This window comes from Haemaphysalis longicornis, unplaced genomic scaffold (genome assembly GCF_048455015.1).
Source record: "Haemaphysalis longicornis isolate Haplotype H1 unplaced genomic scaffold, Haemaphysalis longicornis Haplotype H1 scaffold_3, whole genome shotgun sequence".
In the NCBI taxonomy this organism is placed as follows: domain Eukaryota; kingdom Metazoa; phylum Arthropoda; class Arachnida; order Ixodida; family Ixodidae; genus Haemaphysalis; species Haemaphysalis longicornis.
The window spans coordinates 101,426,979-101,449,223 of NW_027526335.1; the positions used below are offsets into that span (position 1 = coordinate 101,426,979).

Sequence of the window (22,245 nt, forward strand, 5' to 3'; positions counted from 1 at the left end):
CTTTTTGGTTTTGCGTTCTCAATCACCGCGTTTCCGAACGCTCCGGCTGCCTTCGCCCGGGACGCCGATCATCTACAAACAGCTTCGGAAAAAAGGCGCGCGGCGGCGCCACCGTTGCTGGAAAGTGCGAATACATTCACCATGCCTCTCTAATGCGCAACAAAAGCCACCCGAAAAGCCTCTGAGAATACAATGACAGTACCGCTGGCGCCTGTGCGAGCTCCCATGGAGGAACAAGCTCCTTTCCAAGCTTCTCTGATACCGACGTACCGACGGCGCTATTTTTCCAGGAATCGCTCTTTCTTCGTCGTCCGTCGCCCCATCCGCAATTAACTCTTCAAGTGGCGCATTTCATGGACACCCCAGGCATTCCTCGAGCTCTTTCATTATAAGAAGAAAAAATTGAATAGGCCGGTTTGGCGAGAGCTGAGACAGTCGTCTTCAAGTTTTCGATGTCCAGTTTACGCATTGTAGCAGCTCAAATGACACCCCCCTGTTTCTACCAAGGAAGTTGGAATCCGGCAGTGCTTAGCCTTTCCCACCCCCAACCCTTTAGCGACTCCACTGTAAGTGCGATCAATGGCTAGTTTTTCAGTAGAACCAACACCGAATGCAAGACGAAATCGACAGAGAAAATTATTAAACGGATGCACGCGCGCTTAAGCTAGCTCATTTCCTTTATTTTAAATGCAGAGCATTTCTTTAACTCACGATGTCACCCGTTCTAGTTGTCCATCGTCGCCCGCACCCCCCCCCCTACACTATATATAAAAAAATAATACTTATCGGCGCCTGGTTTCGATCCCACGACCCTGCGGGCGGAACGCAAGGTACATGGTGCTCTACCCACTGCGCCACAAAGCCGACACAGAACGGAGGGCTACGAACGCGCCTTATATCCTTGACTCATTCAAACTACGCCAAGAAGCTGCTGATACAACGCATTCACTACCTGTGGGCGGAACGCGAGGTACACGGTGCTCTTCCCACTGCGCCACAATAATCATACCCACCTGCGCCACAATAAATGATGTCACGTGACCACGTAATTACGTCCCCTCATTTAATTACAATACAAGAACCAACAGCACCAAGTGCAACAACATTAACGTAACGCAAACTACTTAACGTCGTGCGCCCCCGGAAATGCGCTGCATTTGATCGTGCCCCTTGCGAGGGGGATGTTTAGTTTCCTGCCGCAGCAAGAACCAGGCGGCCTCAGGATCGTTTCACTTGCTACATGCCGGTTACGGCAGGGTTTGACTCGAACTTTTCTTTAAAAGTTGGCTTTACTGTTATACACAAAAGACATTGCTAGGAAAACATAGTTAAGGTCAACACAAGAACTGTGAAGTCAAAGTATGATGACTTGTGGTCCTTTATATGAAATACTTCGGAGAAAGAGACCATGTATACCTGTGAAGCGCTATATACTCAACCGCTTTAATTTCGTGTCTACTATACAGAAATTTATTGCTGAGAAGGCATCTTATCAGGGATAATTTAATAAGAGAGATATCGCTGAAGTAAGGCCATGACGTCTTTTATTCAATTCATTTTTGTTTTCTACTTTTACAAGAAATAACTTACTTTTTTTCCGCGGCGGTTTGGCGGACGGGGAAGGGTGGGGGGAAAGAAATAGGAAAGGACGAAAAGCAGCAGCCTCTTGCAGCGGTGGGTGAAGTGAAATCAAAGCCCTTCGGTAACACTTGAATTAAAATATTAGAGGTGTTTACATGAATGCTCAAATAAAAAAAAAAAAAAAGGTTGAACGGAAGTAAATTAACAACTTTAATTCTTAACATTTATTCCGAAATTTGGTTTTACGCGCTGATGCTCCGCCTCGGTTTAGCGTTCTTTTCGTTGCAGTGCGGCCCAAATACAACTTTCGAACGTAAAATTAAATCATCTGACTAAACGAAAGTAATAAAGCTAAAATGTTAAAAGAATTATGCCTGGGACATCCCGTGCACCGAAATGTCGGCACTTTCAGACGTGCAGCACCGAAATGTCTTACACAGAAATGTCCGGATCCCCCACGGTTTATGCATATTTTCTTTACCCCCCAAATCCCAAGTTAGCGTAATAAAACAGGCACGTCGGTTGCTGACAACTGACACCCCGATTCATAAGGAGAGCCATTAATCGTCATCATCATTATTACAACATCATGGTCGGCGTCGCCGACACGGTGCGAGATAACGGCAAAGCAGCGTGCGCTGCCGTGCGTTCGCTGATCACGCAATCACCTTTTGATATGCAGAAGCTATGCGCGATGACCGAGAAGACAGCAGTTCGCGCTTCGCACAAATTTCGCGTTAGGCAGTACAGTAATCGTCAGTGCTTTTTTTGTATTTTTGGTCAAAACATTGTTTTCCGCGTGCATTTTTTTTATTTGCTATCGTCATGGACTCAAAGAAGCAGGCACATGCAGAATTCTTCGGGCATGATGATTAGCTGAATCACTTATGGGACACCCTACGTGGCTCCCATGGCGCAAGACCAAAGCGACCAACAAAACGGACATAATTATTCGCAAAGCCCACAAAACCGCTCCTGGACTACCATCCTTCACATCAACTTACCGCATCCTCCAGCTGGGCTTGCATAACACACTGGCTGAACTAACTGAAGCCCACACCAATAGTCAGCATTGACGGCTTCGACTAAGTGCTACAGGGCGATATGTGCTAAGCACTTTGGGATACTCCGCTCCACCAACAATCGACACCCGGCTGCTCATGACAGCGATCCAGCCAGCTGCCATACGGGTGCTTCCAGTTCCAAAGCACACGCAACTGACTTCTTAAGCGAGATATGCCACTGACCCCGAAGCATGCTACACGGACGCTGCGAGCTACCGCTCTCGACATGCACGCGCGGCTGCGGTAGTCAGGGCGAACGGGAGCCCACTTGCAGCGGCAACATTTCTTACCTTCTCTACAAGTACAGCTGAAGAAGCGGCCATCGCTTCAGCCGTGGTGCACGTACAGACCTCACGTTACTGCTCACCGACTCACATACAGCCTGCCGACGGTTTGCAACGGGGAACATCACCGGTCTTGCAGCTGCCATTCTCCAACAACGACCAGAAATGCCACAGCTTCGCATTAGCGCATGCCACTGCCCGCGACCTTGCCCACCGGGCGTCCCCAGAAGGGCAAGAACAGGAATCACTTGGCGGCCTTCCGGTCCTGCTGCACCCCCTTTCATAAAATTACTCCGACATCCTCCATCACTGCTGAGCTTCCCGCAGGGCCCTCAGTGAAACTTAAAATCAGCTTCCGGAAAGTCAGGGCATCTCACATTAGGCAAAAGCGAAAACTCGCTTGCGTTTTATAGGGTCCCGTTAGCTGGTCTATGCGGACACCCATTTTTAAGAGGATATGGTGTGGTTGTGGTGATTCTATCAGCATAAAATTTAGTTAATTGTGGATTAGGAGGATGTCGCAAATCCTTCACATTGGTGATGCCATGTGTCGGAACTGACGTCCCTTTCTGATAAAATGTCTGTTTCGTTAACGTCATTCAGTGACGTCAGTGGAGCAGTCGTGGGCGCGTAACTCCGAAGTGAGACTTAACCGAGAAACGCACACTCGTAAACTCCGCGCCACCGGGGACGCCGGAAGGGAAGGACTTGCAAATTGACATCCAAATAGGCAGACTGCAGAGGTAATAATAGTTGAAGGTGTGGCTGTAAACTTGCTGGGAGAGCAAGTTTACAGCAAGCCAGAAAATACGCGTCTGTACTCTACTCAAAGTCGTGAAAGAGGTGCCCGAATCTCTCTTGAAGGCACAGACAAACGATTTTTGTGAATTGCATGTCGTCTAGCTCATATGACAGCCACCGTTTTATATACTGGAGTAACCGCAAGTAATTTCTAAACAAACAGGCGGAAATGATTTTAGTTTTGCACTAAAATTTTTGAAGACTTAAAGGAGCCATGAAGAGAAAATACAACTTCGTTTAATTTGAAAGAACTAGGATTCAGTATCTCACTCAGCTCCATCAAAGCCACAAAAGATGTTTTTTAACGAAAAAAAGCAAGAAGTATTTAAAAACTTTCAAATTTTGCGCCACGGTGACGTGTTATGAGCAAGAATGACGTCATACGGGCCAACAATAAAACATAATTTTCAGTGCGTTAACTGCACGTTAGCATTCAAGTGATGCGGTAAAATGGAACTAGAGGCCCCATTACAGACGTCCAGTCATGTGTCGTCGCGTCAGGTCAGTTAGGCGGCCGCCAATCGCACAAACAAGGTTCCGTGACGTCATAGAAAAGTTGCGGGAAATTGGCTAGGGGGTCGCGACTGCTTCACCCATTTTCTTTAATATCTCCGTTATTTGTTCGAAGATTGCGATGATATTGGTATCATTGTTATCGGGACTAAGCAGTCTTTCTAATAAACCCAACTTGTATTTTGTCTTCATGGCTCCTTTAAAAGTAGCGACACGTAGTATAAACGTGACACTACGTTATGTGTCTCATAACCTCCGCGGTCAGCTGCCGGTCCGGTCCGGCAGCCGGTCGCGGAGACCGTGCGTATCCTCACAACTTCGTCGATTTCAACGCGTGATTAAAAAAACCCATGAAGGATTAGGAAATACACATTATTGTTGTTTTAGCCAGGGACAAGTTTTTGAATACCTCTTTAAGTCTCACGTGCAGTTAAAAGTGTATTGCCGCACAGCTCACTGACATGGTGGCCAGCATTCCTTTAGGCGGAACACGAATGGCCGGTAGATCTAAAAACTCCTATTTCAATAGTTCTAGGGCGCTATCGGCCAAACCGCTCCAGGTTAAGGTGTTTTAAGTGATGCCCTTTCAATTGGGACAAAGAAAATATACTCGACAAACATCGGTTGTCTGTCCCTAAGTGGGCAAGTGTGGTTGAGTCTGAAGTACATCAAGTACAAATATACCTACCTCGTTTCGAACCATTCGGAAGCATGTCAAACAAATTTCAATGCGAAAACGTTAATCAGGTTGGCAGGTTGAAGATCTGACGTCGGGGCCAAGACTTGACCCACAACAAGGCTGACGGCTCAGACAACAACAACAACAACAACAACAAAAAAAAAAAACAGGTGAAAATATGGTGGAGTAACACCGCTTTACCCAGGCAATCTTTCATGAACAAAACAAAGTGATTGAGAATAAAAGAAAATTAGGCAAATTTGGGTCTGGGAGTCGATTCGTAATGCGCGACAGGCAGGCAGGCTACCCCAACAACACGGCGGTTCCGTGGCACAATGGATACACCCACTTGCCCTCACTGTGCAGTGCCCTAGACTTTATTTCACAGGGTCTGGGCTTGCCGACGGAACAAGAACGTCGAAAACACTCGAATTGCAACTCCAGAGCAGTGGGAGCGGGAGCTGGCCAGCTGTGGCCCTGATCGGCCGCTTCGGAACGTCCGGAGGACGAAGACGGCAGCAAGCTCTTCTGGGGGACTGGTCTGAAAACTATACTCACAGTGCTGCTCTCTGATGAAAGTTTATACCCCTACAACCACAGCCCGATCCATAACAAACCGATGGAAAATTATCTGAAACTGCAGTTTGCTCAATTAAGAGCGGTCTAGACCTGCTTGTTTCAGTAAGTCCTCCGCCGGATGTAGTTGTATCGAACTACCCATTCTAGTGTTGGTACCATGAACTGGCCCACTAAGAGCAGATACCAAGGAGTGGCCCGATCATTCAATCGACAGAGGCTCCGGAAACAATAACGTTTGTTTGTTTTCCCTTACCCTCACTCTCCACCCGTTTTTTCCATCGTTACCAGTGGTCCTCCTTTTGCAGTAAAGGTTGTGTACTACTGCTATCTGATGGCAATAAAACTTTTCCTCCTCCCCCCCCCTCCTCCTCTAGATGACCAGAGGTGGACACAGTGAATACGGTGCGGCCTTCGAAGAAACGTGCGTTACAGACACGTGCGGAGGCCTGGAGAGGTATTAATGACATAGCTGTTTAGGCTATTTAGGCTTTGTCCATTCGTTGCACCAAAAACCTTGAAGCCTTAAGAAAAAAAAAATGTGGTTAGAGTGGTTCCGGGAATCGAACCCGGGACCTTCGCGCCGCGAAACCGCCGACCTAACCTCTGGGCTGCTCGAAAGGCCTTATAGGGGCACGGGGTTAGCACCGGCGGGGAGTGAAGGCAATTGAAAAAAAAAAAAAAACACGCTTCCCGTGGTAGCAGTCGAACCTGGGTCCCTCGCGCTATGAAACCGGCGTCTATACAATTGATCTATCATCTTTTTTTCTTTAATGCATGGAAATTTTAGAAAACTTGAAAAAACAAGACACTTAACGCACAATATAAACACTAACAGACAGCAAAGGGCAAGTACATCAGTCGAACAAAGATCGAAACTCAAACAAGCAAACGCACGCATCCAAAAGAGGCTGCCACTCTGGTGGATCACTCTGCGCAGCATAAACGCTCCGCACCAACGCCGCCTGTTCCCGAAAAATGCCCTTGGTCGGCCTAGGGGGTTCCGCATGCCGATCAGTCATGCGACACTCCCACAAGCTAAACAATCCTGGGAGAACGAAAACGTCATATGGCACCCGATTAACATCTTCAAATGGCAGGAAGCGAATGGTGTACTGGGTGATGTCAATGTCCTTTTTTAGTGTCCGCTGCAAAACGTCCCAGAAGAACACAGCGTCCCGGCACAACACAAAACAATGATCAATTGTCTCTGGTTGATTACAGAGGCGACAATTGTCCGACCAAGGAATAGACATTCCCTTTTCGCGCAGTCATGTCTTAACTGGGAGTGTGGAAGAATGCAGCTTGAAGGAAAATGTTTTTGCATTTGGTGGGATACACATGCTCATTACGCGTTTTAAAACATGGCTTTTCTGGTGGCCTAAGTAAGGCTGGCTATAAACAGGCACCGGGAATAGACTTTCAATAAGAGTGTTCGTCATAGTTTTCCTTGACATGCTGAACAGATATTTCAACGAAAACCGCGCAGTAAGAACGTTAAATGACTCCACGACCTCTTTGAGAAATCCCCATGGAGGTTTCGTATTGACTTCGCCCGTACATACAAGCAAAAAAGGCAAATGGAAACTTATGCGCTGCTGAAGTACAGTTAGTAAAAGTGGGTGATCAACCAATTTGTAGACGAAAAAACAAGACACAAGTTGGTGCACAAACAAATGCATGAGCCCAACACCCCCCGGCCTTTAAAGGAAGAAACAAGTTGTCCCTGCGCATAGGTTCCCATTGAGAACCCCACACAAATTTTGCAAAAACTCTATGTAGGGCCTCAACTTTTGCTCGTGCACAGTGAAGCACTTGAAGCACATAAAGGAGCTTTGTGGCAAGGAAGACGTTACACACTCTTGCACGTGCAAACACAGAGAGGTCTCGCCCATTCCATGCCTGCGATGCGCGCTTAACTTGCGTGAGCACTGATGACCAATGAGGCCCTGTGTTCCGTATTTGATGTGACGGCACGCCGAGGTACTGAAGCGGGGCGCTATCCCAAATAATAGCAGCGAATCTGGATGGTTTCGTTCCCCATTGTCCTATCCAAAATCCCTCAGTTTTTTCCATATTAACATATTAACGATTGATCTATTATCGCATTCCGGGCGCACAGCATTCCCTTTAGGGTTCGTAGCGCGATCCTTGGCTTCGGACTTGGCCGCGGGTTCTAGCGCGTGCTAACGCGGCCCACTTTGGGAAAGATGTAAAAGCCTGCGGACGAAACGATTCGGACTTGCCAGCCATGGAGACCTTTCAGCGCCAAGTTCAGAAATCCATGTGAGGTGCAACAACCAGGACTCCGACGAATGGAGAGGGGCCACCAGCTGTGCATGCTTCTCCAGCCTCGCACAACCATGTAAGCTGCGCCAGCTTTTTGAGCATGCTAATCACGGAGGGAGTAAAGAACATTTACGCTAATAGCGTATGTGTAAGTCTAACAAGGACGAAATACTTCCAGTCACGGCGACAGAAGACGAAAAGGGAAAGGCATGGTTATAATAACAGGAGGACACAGCCACCCCACTGCCTTTCCAGGCGGTGAGAAAAAAGTGGCACCTCTGTAGGCATGTCTGAACATAAAATGAGCGCGCTACCTCACATGTGACACTTGTTCATGCATTTAGCCGGCGCGATGTTTACGGCGATGGACGTTGAACCGTCTACATCAACAGCAGCTGTGGAACGTGGTCGCCCACGGCAATTCGACCTGGAAGAACAGCGAGAGTGACCGAAGGCAGCCATGCCCCATGTGTTCAACTTGGGTGGGTTTCTTACCACCGAGCACAGAACCCTGACTGTTCCATCCTCATCGCCGGGGACTTCAATGCCCTGCGCCTAGCCTGGGGTTATGACACAGCGAGTGGGCGAGGCTCAGATCTCCTCAAGACCATGAAGCCGCTCCAGATCCACTCGTATGCCTCCGCGTTCCCCAGATCTAGCTTGGTGGCTTGGTCTATTTGCAGTTACTTGGCGGCGGGAGCCGGACTGTTGAGGTAGCGACCATCGCCCCATTCACCTTGATCTTTCGTCTTCGCCCTATCGTCGCGTGTACGTCGTAAATGTCAAATCACCAAGTGGGAGGAGTTATGGGAGTCGGTCTCTCAAATACCAACGTTCAAAGAAGACCCCTTGTCCTCCGTACAACAAGCTCTTAATGTTTCCACAACTGTGACCTGGGTTGACGAAAGCCGCCCTAACCCTGACTTGCGCCTCCTTCAACTATTGGCGTAACGCGCGCGCCACGCGGAATCGGCTGCTTGCCGCAATCCCAGCTTTACAGATTGCCAGCTCCGCCTTAACTCACTCACTGCCGCGGCCCATCGCCATGAACGCCGGCTGCCCCACCGGCGCCGGTCTGACATATGGGCTTCGTTAGGGCACCAGTGTGGCCTCGTTCCATATGGCGGGTTTTTCACTTGATGGAACTATCACCTCTACCACCGGACACGGCTGCCTCAGCGTTTCGGAACTCCAACCAAGGTTCATTCCAATTTGCTCATACGCCGGCTCACACCTTATACCCCGATTTCAACTCGTTCCCAGCCGTCATGCGCTCTGTATTTACACTTCCGACCAGTGGCGGTGCGGCTCCATCGGAAGCAGCAATTGAGGGTATACTATCACCATTTACTATGGCCGAATTAACCACGACAATTGACATGGCTACACTCCGCAGAGCTCCCGGCCCTGTCGGATTTACCTATGAATCCTACAAGAATCTCGGAGAATTTTCTCTGGTGGGACTAGGCGTACAATCGGGTATGGCTTACCGGTACAATCCCCCCAATGTGATTTCATCTCCTTCTACTTGCAAAATCGCACCTTCTCCATTCGCCTCAATGGATCTCCCACCGATTCATTTCAGCCCCTCCGGGGTGTCCCTAAGGGCTCTGACCTGGCCCCTTTCCTTTTAGAGAAGTGCTCTGAGTATACTAAACCCCTATATATAGCCTTCATAGATTATGAGAAAGCATTTGACTCGGTCTAAACCTCAGCAGTCATTCAGACATTACGAAACCAGGGTGTAGATGAGCATTATGTAAGAATACTAGATGGTATCTACAATGGGTCCACAGCTACCATCATCCTCCATAAGGAGAGCAGTAAAATACCTATAAGGAATGGCGTCAGACAAGGAGACACAATCTCTCCAATGTTATTCACAGCATGTTTACAAGAAGTATTCAGAACATTGGATTGGGAACAGCTGGGAGTAAGGGTTAAGGGAGAATACCTCAGCAACCTTAGATTTGCTGATGACGTTGCTTTGCTTAATAACTCGAGGGACGAATTGCAAAACATGCTTTCCGCACTGGACAAACAGAGTAGAACCGTGGGCCTGGAAACTAATATGCAGAAAACTAAAGTAATGATCAATAACCTCGGGACGGCACAGCGGTTTGAGAGAGGTGGCGAGGCAGTGGGAGTGGTAAGGGACTATATCTACTTAGGCCAAGTTGTGACCCCAGATCCCAACCATGAGGCAGAAATAATTCGAAGGATAAGGTTGGGCTGGAGAGCATTCGGCAGCCATTCTCCGATAATGAATGGCAGCCTACCATTGTCCCTAAAGAAGAAAGTGCCTGACAGCTGCATCTTGCCGGTACTCACTTTGGGGACAGAAACTTGGGGGCTCACTAAGAAGGTTCAACTTAAATTGAGAACGACTCAGTGGGCGATGGGGCGGAAGATGATAGGTGTAACATTAAGGGACAAGGAGAGAGCAGAGTGTGTCAGGGAACAAACGCGTTTTAAGGACATATTAGTAGAAATTAAGAACAAGAAATGGACGTGGGCAGGGCACGTGATGCGAAGGCAAGATAACCGTTGGGGGTAACAGAGGGGATCCCTAGAGAAGGCAAGCGTTGCAGGGGGCGACGGAAAGTTAGATGGGCAGATGAGATCAAGAAGTTTGCGGGGATAAATTGGTCGGGGTTAGCACAGGACCGGATAATTGGAGATCTATGGGAGAGGCCTTTGACCTGCAGTGGTCGTAAATTGGACGACGACGACGACGACGACGATGATGGTGATGATGATAATGGCGTTTCGATCGTGACCGCAGCGCCGCCGAACAGCGGCGCTGTCGAAAATCGGTTATTGGTCCGCCCGAAGGAGCCGCTGTACGGGGCAGAGACACCGGAGTCGTTGCGAAAAAGTCGTTCTAGTAAAGAGTATTTCTGTGTACTGCTGGGTCTCCGGCTCCCCCAACATTTTCAAGAAGGTCGTGAGCAGGCTGCTGAAAATATAGTACTAGCTTATCTCGGTTCCCAGGAAATGAAGCGGAAAGGCGGCAGCGATGAATCCGTGAAGTGCGACGTGCACTGTAAACAACGCTGATCAACATGTGGCCATAAACGTTCGTTTTGTTGTTTTTTGTGAATGTGGTTTTTATGTGCACGCCCGCTATCAGCTTTGGTGGGGACTTGTGACAGCCGGTGCACGGCGAAACACGCGTAGGCAACGCGAACTTCACTGGGAATAAAAACAGCGCGCCAGCTATGGAATACGAGACGGAGCAACTGTCGACAAAAAAAAAAAAAAAAACTGCAGGAATTCCACAGGCAACCACCGCAGTTAAACGAATGGGCAATAAATGTGCGCGTTAATCCCTTTGAAGCAGTGACGGTGTCTGCCGGTTTTAGGTGCGGATCACCTTAGGACTGCACAATGTCCGTCCGCGTCCGTGCGCATAGCATTTACAATCACAAAAAAATCACACAGGCACACGCAGGATTCCAGCCTGTGCCTGGTAGACCAGACATAGTTATAGTCAGTCGTCTTACCCATTGGGCTATGACCGGGAGTTAGTACCCCAGCCTCAAACGGCTTACTTCCTCGCCTGTAACGGTGCGGAGTACCTCCCAATGTCCGTCCCCGTCCATCCGTGCGCACACCACAATCAAGCGAAAATCAAGCGAAATTCGATTTGAGCCGTGAGTTGCAGTTTCATTTAGGGAATTATCAAGGTGCAACTCACGGCTCAAATCGAATGTCGGTCGGGGTGCAACTTGGATGTCATTTCGAGTCCCCGTATACTCCTCACCCTCGCCATCATCCACGGAGCGGAGATGCTGCCATTTTTTTATGTCGTTGCGCATGTGCACACGCCGCAATTTTAGTATTACGTTTAGCTTATGCTTTAACACTCTGTATGTTTGATTCCTTATTTGTATTATGCTCATCACAGCTTACTCGTTCCTACGTGCACGCTGCCCGTGCTGCAGCAGCTGCCGCTTTGACGCAGATATTGCGGCCAACTCCATATGACTAACATTCCGTTGATTCAGACAGAGGGAATACCGGCGCTAACGCCGGTGCTGAACGTAGGTAGTAGCAGCCCGGTGTTCGCAGTTAACATAGAAACTGCATCAGCACGTTCACACGACCCGTGGCACCCGACCTAGCACGTGGAGCTTGCCCCAACTATTTCGCTTGGATTCACTGAAATCTTAATGAAGTGCAGTGTTGCGCGAGCCGCGTTTTCGCAACAGAACTCGCAGGTATTCACTGCATTGGCCTTTAACTAAAATTCGCCACCCACACCTGTTATGTACCAAAAGCCATCGCTAGAAACATCAGACAAACATCGTACAGCTCCGTTACGCTCGCCAGCTCCTCCCGGACGCATTAAACAGCGTTTGAGAGGTGTAGCTGACGACCACGCTGTGCGGTTTTCTTGTATGAAACCTTCCCTCCACAACCAGGACCCTCTATTCCAGCGCCGTCTTCCGTGTGGGCTGTCTTGATCACAGTCTGCTTTACTTTGCAGAGTGTGGTTGGAAGTGGCCTCGACGAAAGCCTACGCATTCCTCATCGGGATGGCCAGTAGTGCCCACTGCGACGCTTGTGAGGTGAAGAGACAATCGAACATGTGCTTTGTCGTTGCCCCCAGTATTCATCGAAAATACGTGTTTTGGCCGCCGAGCTCAGCCGAATGGACAATCAACCATTCACAGCAGAGACTATTCTAGGACATCGACCCCTACAATCGACTTCGCAGAAGACAACAAAAGCCCTTTTGTCTTTCATGAAGGACACAGGCTTAACTGAAAGGCTACAGTGCCCAAAAAGGGACTGAAGTGTGTGCGTGGCTTGCTCCTATCCCCTCTTTTCGCCTGCCCTCTTTCACCCCCTAAAACCCCTTTTCCACAGTGCCGAGTAGAAATACGGGCTCTAAGCCTAGATAACCTCTAGGCCTTTCCGTTCACTTTTCTCCTCCTTCTCCTCTTCCTCCAATATTTCCTAAGACAGCGCGCAGGCGATGGCAACGTGTCGCAAGTGGCCGTACGTGTCGCTAGTTGTTCGAGCGCCGGTGTCGCCCCATACCCGTGCACGGAGCCTATAAACAACGTCTACTCTGCAGGTAACACAGCTTGGATATCACAGCTTCCGGTTCTGCGACACTTTGGGCTCGCTCTGCCAAGCATAAAGCATCCCAATCGCTGCAACTGTTTCGTCGAATTTCTCGAAAAGTCGGCGGTGCAGCATTCAAGATATCCGCATGGTGGTCCGAGCCATTCTTCAGCCCCGCATAGTGTATCAGGCTCAATTCAACTGTCTCACAAAGTCAGACTGGGTGCCTCTCGAATCCATCAACAATTTGGCTATGCGAGCAATAACTGGCTAGCCACCAGCCCTCACCCCCATCCCAATTATCCAACAGGAAGCACAGCTGAGCACACTTGATGAATCACTTCATCAGCGTCGTCAAGCGCGCCTCCAAAAGCAAGCCCTCATTCCGCTGCGCTTGTAGACTACATGACCAATTCACCAGCCCCACAGTTATCTAACTCCACCATAAGACCACGTGGAAGTTTCACCAATTAACAGATACGTTACCTATTTCCCGCATCCATCCCCGAACGGTTTGGTGCTCCTGTTGCGCTTTCTATGGACAGTGCTTCCTCTACGGTGATGTTTGCGACGCCAGCGCACCAGACACTCTGCTCCATATATAGTTTGCCCGAACATGGCTCCCGACCCTATTACGTGCACCTACATCACGACGGAAAAGTGCCACCCACCCAAGCCGAGCTCCTCGCAGTGCGGGATGCTCTGCTGCACACAACTGTACTTCCCACCCTGCTTAAACCGAGTTTTCCGTCTACACCGATTCATCCGCTGCTGCCCGAGAGCTTCGAAAAACATTTACGTCAAACAAACTTGTGTTACAAATCCCGGACATACCGGACATTTGCCCCTGCCGTATTCGCGTGTCACAGCCACCCTGGAATGCAGGCTGCAGAGGCTGGTACGCACCCCGTGTGTGTTTGCAATAGCCCGCTCCTCTGGTACCTTCCTAAGCGGCTATTCGCCTCGTCAGTCGAAAAGAACGTCTTCGGCGCACCGCGCGCGCACGTATACCTCCGCGAGGTACGGAACTCCCTGGCGGGTTGTCCCTCGTAGATGAGGTCCTGCTCCGACGACTTCGCTTGGGGGTGGCCCTAACGCCGGCTGTGACGAGGACCTGGCCTCCCCAGTACCACGCCCCGTTTGATTCGACGTGTCCCTTCTGGCCTGTTGAGCAGGCTGCAGCAGAGCATTGTGTGCAGAGCTGCCCTGCCCTACAAAGACTACGCCTCGTGCATCTCGACTCCTGCGCCCCGCGGCCACAGGCTCCACAACACTGCCCACTTCTACGGTTTCTTCGGGAATACGGAGTTTACATGTATATATAGTTTTTATGCTGATTAGCAAACTTCCGCAATAAAAAAAGAATGCAGTGGAGAAAGCCAATACGAAATATTCGTTTGGCAATTTAAACACTACTGCTTTCACATTCAGGATATCACAAGGAGGGCTTAGCTGTCCTAGATTCTTTGTGCCTGTATTTTAAAATTAATAATTGGTTTATTGACGCCTTTCGCACTTACTGCTTCGTGACCCACGGGCTTGGAAAACATCGTGCACTGATACGAAGACTTTTGCAAATACAATTGTGCATAATGGCCTAGTTTTGCTTATTTTCGGAAATACGTGACTTCTGTTGTGAAATGCACAAAACTATCGCGTGGTATACCGCTAGCGCCATCTAATAAAAACTAGCTAAACTAAAGTGCATTTCTTGTTTTATTTTTTGTTTCAGTAAAGATGCGCTATATTTCCAAATCAAGAAAACTTGGCTTTTAGGAACATTTCTACGAATTTGTAAAACTTCCCTTATTAGTACACGATGCTTTTGTGATGATGGTTTGATTTTATTGGCGCAAGGCCGACATGGGCAAAGAGCGCCAAACACAAAGTGATTTGATGAGGAGAGAACACGAAATAAAATCAGTTAAAAACTGAACACGGCTGGTGTAAAGGGCCAGGGTGACGATGCTTTTGTAACCCATAGGTGATGAATTAGTAAATTAGTAAATTAGTAACGTGATCGGGTGAGTCCCCGTAAGGCACCGACGCTACATATGGGCTATGAGCAGCGTGGTAGTGGAGGGCTCCGGAATAACTTTGACCATCTGAGGAAATTGCGCGTGCACCGAAATCTCGACACACAGGCGCTTTTGCTTTCCGCCTCTACCCGACAAGCGGCCTCTGCGGCTGGGAGTCGCACCCGCGTTCGTGGGCTCAGCAGCGCAATTGCCTTAGCCACTGAACCTCCGCGGCGGGTCTACACGACTGTCCAACATACTGGCTTCGTCTTCGTGACTAGATTTTGATGGCGATGATGGTTGGATTTTAATGGCGTAAGGCCAACTGGGGCAAAGGGCGCCAAAAGAGTGGTGAGCTGAGAGAGATGAAGAAGTGAATACTAAAATCGGTTAGCAAGAACAAATAAAAAAATAAATACAATGAGGGTGGCTGGTGCAAAAGGACACGTTCTGATTATGCGTGCTACGAAATGAGGTTTTCTAATTTAACTTCTGATAAATACTTCAAAATTAGTGTTTTTACACTATGTAGAGAAGGATGACCTGCGAAGCAGGACGCAGTCCACGGAGTGCACAAAACAAAACACTTAATAAGGGTAGCGTCCTGGGCACGTTGGTACTCCATTGTTAAATAAAATGATTGCGCAAAAAGGGGAACACAGACGGAGTGCCGTGTCCCCCTGTGCCATTGCGCCGTGTGTGTCTGTCCTCACTCCGTCCGTGTCCCCCTTTTTAGCGCTATCATTTTATTTAGCTAAACAAAACACATTTGTTTGTAATTTGCGATTGAGCACACTGCAAACATGCTGCTGTTTGTTTCCCTTCCGCATCGGAGGCATCTTAATGTTTGTATAACACACCGACCCGATCCGCTCGACCACTCAGGACATCGTACATGTCGCAGTGAGCCGGGATCCTTAAATGTTTAAGCCTCCCGCCAGCACAACGGGCATGTGATTAATGAGGGCATGAAATCTACAGCTGCACGTGCAAGCCCCTCCCTACACTCCCAACCCGTGCAGGCGCAACCGGTTATGTGCGCATGCTTAGTAGGTAATGAGGTACCGCCGAAAATGTCGGTACAAGCTGAAAAGTAATATTTGCTGACTTTGGCGTTCCAAGCTGGCAAGTTGCTGTTTTTCAGGGAGAGATTCGCAGCTACTCGACGAGCTGGAACTAGACGCGGCAACGGTGGTGGCAGCGGCTTTTCGTTGTTTTCGCACCCATTCAGGCTGCTGTTCGGGCCGACGCTTCTTCAATTCCTGCTCTTCTTCCCCCAAGCAAACGACGTGCGTCCGTCCCATAGCGAGTTAAAGCCGAGGAAGCCTCGAGATTTATTCTGGTGGACAAACAGTTGGCTGTCCGTTTCCCTCCATCTTACTCTCTGTATAATACCCCAACTCAGACCCAAACGGCTATATTACGGAGTACAGCTAACAGGACCCATTGAGTCATGAGACTTCCACGTTTAAATATCCCACCAGCACAATGGGTATGTAATCTGTAGCTGCAGTAATCCCAGATGTGTGTACACGCCCCTCTTTTTACCCCCAACTCGTGCACATGTAAACTGGCAACCGGTGATGGGCGAATACTTAGGCGGGAAAGTCACCGGCGAAATTGTCGCTCGGAAAGCCTTTCAAGCGGAAGAATTATGGGCTCACGCCAGCGTTACAACCGGGTGAGTTGCGCTTCAACAGGCAGGGATTCGCAGCCACTCAGCGAGGTGGAATTTCAGGCGGAAACGACGGATGCTACATTTTCGGCGCTGCGGCGGCGGCGGCGGCTTTCGGTCGTTTTCACGCCCATTCGCACTTCTGTTGATTCTCCGTCATTATGTGATAAAGGCGCTACCGCCATTGTCAGCCGGTTGCGCAACTTGCGAAAGACGCATTGGTGGTGGCGAGGGGAATAGCTGTTGTGAAAGAGAGCACGGAGGTGGCGCGGAGGAGCCACGGAGCGGCGCCGAGTAAAGCGGCTTCACCGGAATGAAAACTGGAGGGGGGGGGGGGGGGGTAAACAAAACACGTTTGACAGAAACCATTGGTTCGTCACCTAAATACTGCGATGGGTGCTGTGGAATGTGTTGTCGGCAGAGTTCAAAAAGATGTCTGCGTCGTGTTGTGTTGAGTGCCTTATATGTAATTAGGATGTGAAACACGGATTGGGCCTTCCCACCCTGCTACGCAAGGGTCTTGAGGACCCAGTGAGCAGGTGTGAGTGTCAGAAGTATGTGGCCTATCCGTAAACTTGGCTAAGGCAACCTCCGAGTGTCTGTTGTGTGTGAGTTGTGCATTATCGTAATTGTGTTTTATTACATGCAGTTCGTTGTTTGCCTGTTCACTCAATGACTAGATCTTGACCCTCTCCATGGCTGGCTTTTTGTGCACAGAAACATTGCCAGTGTTGCTGCACTATGTTCTCGGAATCTGTTACTCAGAATGACTCATACTGCGGTTACCAGGTGGGACAGCCATGGGGGAAATTAATGTTTATATTATTTTACATGTAATGAGGTTCTATTCATCAATTATAGACAGCAGTTGCGAAAGCCGGGTACTACAACAGTAGCACGATACAATGTCAGTGCACCAGCATGTGGTGATTACCATTATCACGTTGAAAGATCCAGTAAAAAGCATTTAATCTGAATTAAAAGCAGTGTAAATATATAACAATGTATAACAATCGACATAAAACGTGTGGCAACAAGAGCCAGCATTTCGAGAGATTGAGCAAGTTTGTGGAACACGTGCGCAATAAAAGGAAAGGGCCGTAGAACGACCTATCACGTGAACACGTTCAAATGAAGCATCTACACAGCAGCAAAGTCCACAAGCGCAGTTTTATGCATTATTCTTGACTGTATAACAATAATCAAGAGCAAAATATTTAGCCCAGCTTCTGTGTAAAATGGTAATCTTTATAGCGCGCATAAGTTAAACGAAACAAAACTCCTTAAACTAAAGCATCAGCTCAAAGAAGTTCCAGTGCCCTTTCAGGGCTTAAAATTAACAATGTCCAGCTGCACGGCTATAAACAAGCAGAGCCCTATGAGCAAGAACAGGGACGTAACTGTGCGCTTCGTGACTGGGAGGGCGCACAGCCGGGCCTTCATCCTCAGCGACGACGTGAACAGAAGGAAAGTGTCCAGTTCCGACTGCAAGACGTCGGAGTAGCCGAAGGGCCTCGCCATCACCTCGAGGCCGACCTCTCTCACGTGGTTGCACGTGGAACTGAGGCGGCTGGCTTGGATCAGCGGTATGAGCAGGAGGGATAGCCAGAGGAAGACGTTGAGCCAGGCCGCCAGGAAGCGAGCCCACTGCCTCCACGGCGTTCCCAGCAGGGCGAAGAAGCAGACGACCGTTCTGGAGGCGACCCAGACCGTCTGCACCGTGACCCCGAGCGCCTGCCTCTGGTTGAGGTACTTGACGCTCTTGCGCGCCTGCTCCACGCCGCGGAAGAACTGGAGGAACGCCATTCGTCTCTCGCGCACGGCCTGCGACATGTGCTGGAGGTAGACGAGCACAAGCTGGCAGTGGATGGCGTAGCTGGTCGCGATGACCATGCTCACGACGTCGTGGAACAGCATCATGAGCACGAGCGCCGCGAGGAGGAAGTAGCGCACGAAGTGCTCGTCGTCGCCCACGTATATCCAGTCGAAGTTGAGCGTGCCGCCCGCGTAGATGTTGAGCACCTGGGAGCCCACCGAAGAGATCATCCAGATGACGCCCGCGGCGTAGACGGCGTGCAGCCGGCCCGTGATGCGCTTTCTGGCTACGCTCCACGGCTCGCTGGCTCTGAGCTCGAGGAAGACCTTCTCCATGAGCGCCTGGAACTGCTCGTTCTCCCGGGAGTGCATGTGTATATAGGCGATGATGTAGGCACAAATCTGCATTATTGCCGGCAGGAGGTGCACCGAAACCCAGCTGCCATTGCATGTCTGCAACAGCGAAAAAAAAAAAAAAAAACATTTCCGTGAGGCTCCCCAATCTCAACCCTACTAGTGGAACAATGTTGAATTTAAGTTTTACTCCGTAGCAAAAGCGCACCCGCCACGGTGGTTGAGTGGCTAAGGCACAGTGATACTGAGCCCGAGGACGTGCTTTTCAGATGGCGGCGAAAAGCGAAAATGTCCGTGTGTCGAGGTGGTCGATATATATCCGGAGCCCTCCACTAAGGCGCGCCTCATAGCCTAAATGCAGCTTCGGCGCGTTAAATCCCGTAATTTAACCTCTAATGCAATTGTTTTTGTGAGGGCCGGCCTGCATGCATCAAGAAAAAAAGCGATGGCCTTTCTGACGCAAAAAAAAAAAAAAAAAAACCGAAACCAGTTCAAAGAAAACTTTTCATAGAAAGTTCGAATTGCGCAGGCAGTCACCCCCGTTTACGACTAGAGTCGTACCCTGCATATCAATACGGCGCTTTAATTGAACAAGCTTTGCTTTTGAATATCTCTCATCTTGTCTCACTATCTTACCCCTGACATGGAAACTGTGCATGCGTAACTTTTTAAAGGGACCCCGCAACAACATTTCTCGAAATCCTAAATGCTTGAAGAACGTAGTAAACCAACATATCCAGTACTTAGTTTAGGTGGCCGCAAAGTACCTGAGCCAAAAATAACTGATCTATGCCCATGAGAAAATGGGAAACTCGCTCTAAAGATTTTTTTCCCTTTCCCGATGTTGGCGTTCTTCGACCACTGGAATTACGTCATTTTAGCGGTGTAGCGGCTGTTAACCGTCTTTCCTTCAGTTGCAGCAATGAACGCATTCGATAGCCACCTTACAAAGAAAGCCACAAAAGCAAAGCAGAAACGGAAGGCGGATCGGCCGAGACGAGCAAATCACGCAGTGCGGGTCCCTGCTGCTTCCAGACGCGAAGGAAAGAGTGAAAGCATTTATCGGAAGTGTTGCGGAGTACCTTTAATTGCCTGTTCCCCACGATGGGAGACCTTATCTTCCTAGCAGACCGATTTTGTTATCAGGTAGTCCACCTTGAAAATCAGCGTTACATAGTAAAATGCAAAATATGTAAAAAGTGGTCTCTATGTTTACGTAGTGGAGACACTTTGGATAACATAAAAAGCTACCGAAAAATTCAGGGCAAATCAGACAGTATAAAAACAAGGCGCGAAGAATGTAAATTCCTATGAAGCGCAAAAGGTTACTAGGTAGAAACACTACCGTGCAGTTGTCCTTTCCATGTTGCAAAGCACAGTTCCCCTCGGAGCACCTCAGTCAACCATGATGGCGATGTAAGTACTGTTCTGAACAATATGAAAGGGAACACAGGAACGCGTAGAAAACACCCTCAGACCCAGCTATGAGTGATACGCAGCGGCCGCCGCCGGAAACAAAGTGGAAAGAGGGACGCTGTTCTAACAACTGTTGCCGTTCCCGCCGTGCGTCTTATCGGCTTTTGGACTATACTATATTATCGGCGAAACGACGAAAGGTGCTGCTTTTTAGAAATGCCAGCGTGGTGGGAGTGCCAACAGTTAGTGGAAGAGCGCCCTCCTTTCCCCCTTTGTTTTTCACAGCGCCATCCGCGTATCGCTCTGAGTCTGCTTCGAGGCTGTTTTCCACGCGCTCCTGTGTTCCCTTTCATATTGCTCATAATAGTACATCGCGTTACAATCGTTACAAGTACTAACGCACTGAAGCTCTCAGTTCTGCGCAGCGCAAATTTTGCAAGAACTCTCCCGTTCCTTTCCTGAGCTGTGGGAGACATTTGACCAGCTCGCGGCTGGAGGACCAGACCATTCTGGTGACCCGGGCGAAGACGACTAGGGCAACTCATGGATCCCCGGAATATAGGGTGAGGACGAGCTACCGCAGCCCGCCACGAGCTACAAAGACATAGTCCAAATGTACCTAAACGAGCGATGTAGGCTTGCCGGTCCGCATCCGCAGCTGAACAGACGACACCAGACGATCGTTCGTCGCATGCAAGCGGGGGTCTCTAGCACATCCCGTGCTCCTGAACAAGATGTACCCGGCCGAGCACGACAGCTCGTGCCCGTTCTGCAAGGTGAAGAGAGGCACTCTCGCGCACGTCATTGGAGAGTGCACAAAACTCAAGACTCCCCCACCTTCTCTTCCCCCCACCCCTATCCCCAACCCCCTCGAGCGATGGGAGACCTTGCTGTCCAGCCCCGACCTCGCTACTCAGTACGGACTGGTGGCCAGGGGCCAGGAGCTGCTGGACACATATGGGTACCGTGACTAGTGAACCACCCCATCTGGTCGCTGCGCGCATACACCTCCCATAAGGGCTTAGTAAAAGTTTATTATCTCTCTCCACTCTTATTCGACCTCATTAATTCATCTCTGTCTCCTTCTCTCTCGCACGCGCACATTTTTCAACTCTCACGTGTGGTGGTAAAAGGAAATAACTGGGCACCTTGTCCCTTCCCTCGTGCCACCCGAAGTGTTGCAGGGAAGAGTGTCTTTTCTCCCACGCGCTGTTGCTGACGATGCCATCCCTGCGGAAGCACGACGCGTACTGTAGGAGGTGGCCCAGGCAGACGAGGACGAAGGCGACCATACTGTACATTATGTTGAGAGTCTGCAGCGCGGGCTGGCAGCGGTCGCGCCCGTTGGTCTCCACCTCCACCAGGGGACGCCACCCGACGGCCGTGAGGAGGCGGAAGTAGTGGCGGAGCACCTTCTCGCGGCAGAAGGTGAGCACCACCGACGTGGACACCTCCATGGGGCTGTGCATGTCCAGGAAGACGCTCGCGTGCACGTTCACGTAGCTGGCGTTGCTCGCGTGGCTGCCGTTGCTGCACACCAGCGGCGGGGAGGAACCGTTGGAAGAGGAGGAGGAGTGCCGGCCGCCGTCGTCGTCCGGTGACTGCGCACCGCCGTTCAGCGGTGTCTCCTCGGCCGGGGTCACGACGATCTCCATCGGCGCCTGCACGCGCAGAGGTTCGACAAGAAATGGCTTTGAAGGGGCCGCAATAGCCATGTATACAACTATGCTTCATTCGAAAGATTGCCGTGTCGCGACTACGCACATACAAGTTTTAACGTAAGCTACATTTAGGCAAAATGATTTTCAAAAATTACGAGCTCTTCCACTCGGCAAACGTAAATGACCTGCTAAGCTAAGGTGACACAGAATTTTGTGCAAAGGTGCAAACTCATTCATGGTCTTGATCACTGATCATCTTGACTAGACGTACGCACTCACATGTATGTCAAAGTCTTTTTGATTTTATATACATCCGCGCGGACGACTACCACCGCCCTCGAGAAGCTGGACGAAAGTAGTAGACGCGCGTGTCGTTTCGACGTGCCCGCCACGCCACCCGGCGGAAAGCGGTCACACGCTGCGTACCCTCCACCATGACCGTG

The 22,245-nt window shown here is 49.7% G+C and overlaps 1 protein-coding gene across 2 annotated transcripts; it reads right to left on the reverse strand.

Moving 5' to 3' along the window:
• Positions 1-17,500: 17,500 nt before the first annotated feature.
• LOC144174968 (uncharacterized) lies at positions 17,501-21,890 on the reverse strand. 2 transcript variants are annotated; one of them, XM_077703954.1, is made up of 3 exons: positions 21,436-21,890; positions 21,290-21,371; positions 17,501-18,824 (listed from the first exon to the last, which is right to left on the reverse strand). In XM_077703954.1, the coding sequence occupies exons 1-3, from the start codon at positions 21,873-21,875 to the stop codon at positions 17,880-17,882; spliced, it is 1,467 nt and encodes a 488-aa protein (XP_077560080.1). In that variant the 5' UTR covers positions 21,876-21,890; the 3' UTR covers positions 17,501-17,879. The 2 variants fall into 2 exon arrangements, with proteins under 2 accessions (XP_077560080.1, XP_077560081.1); XM_077703955.1 differs by having other exon boundaries at positions 21,290-21,798.
• Positions 21,891-22,245: the final 355 nt, after the last annotated feature.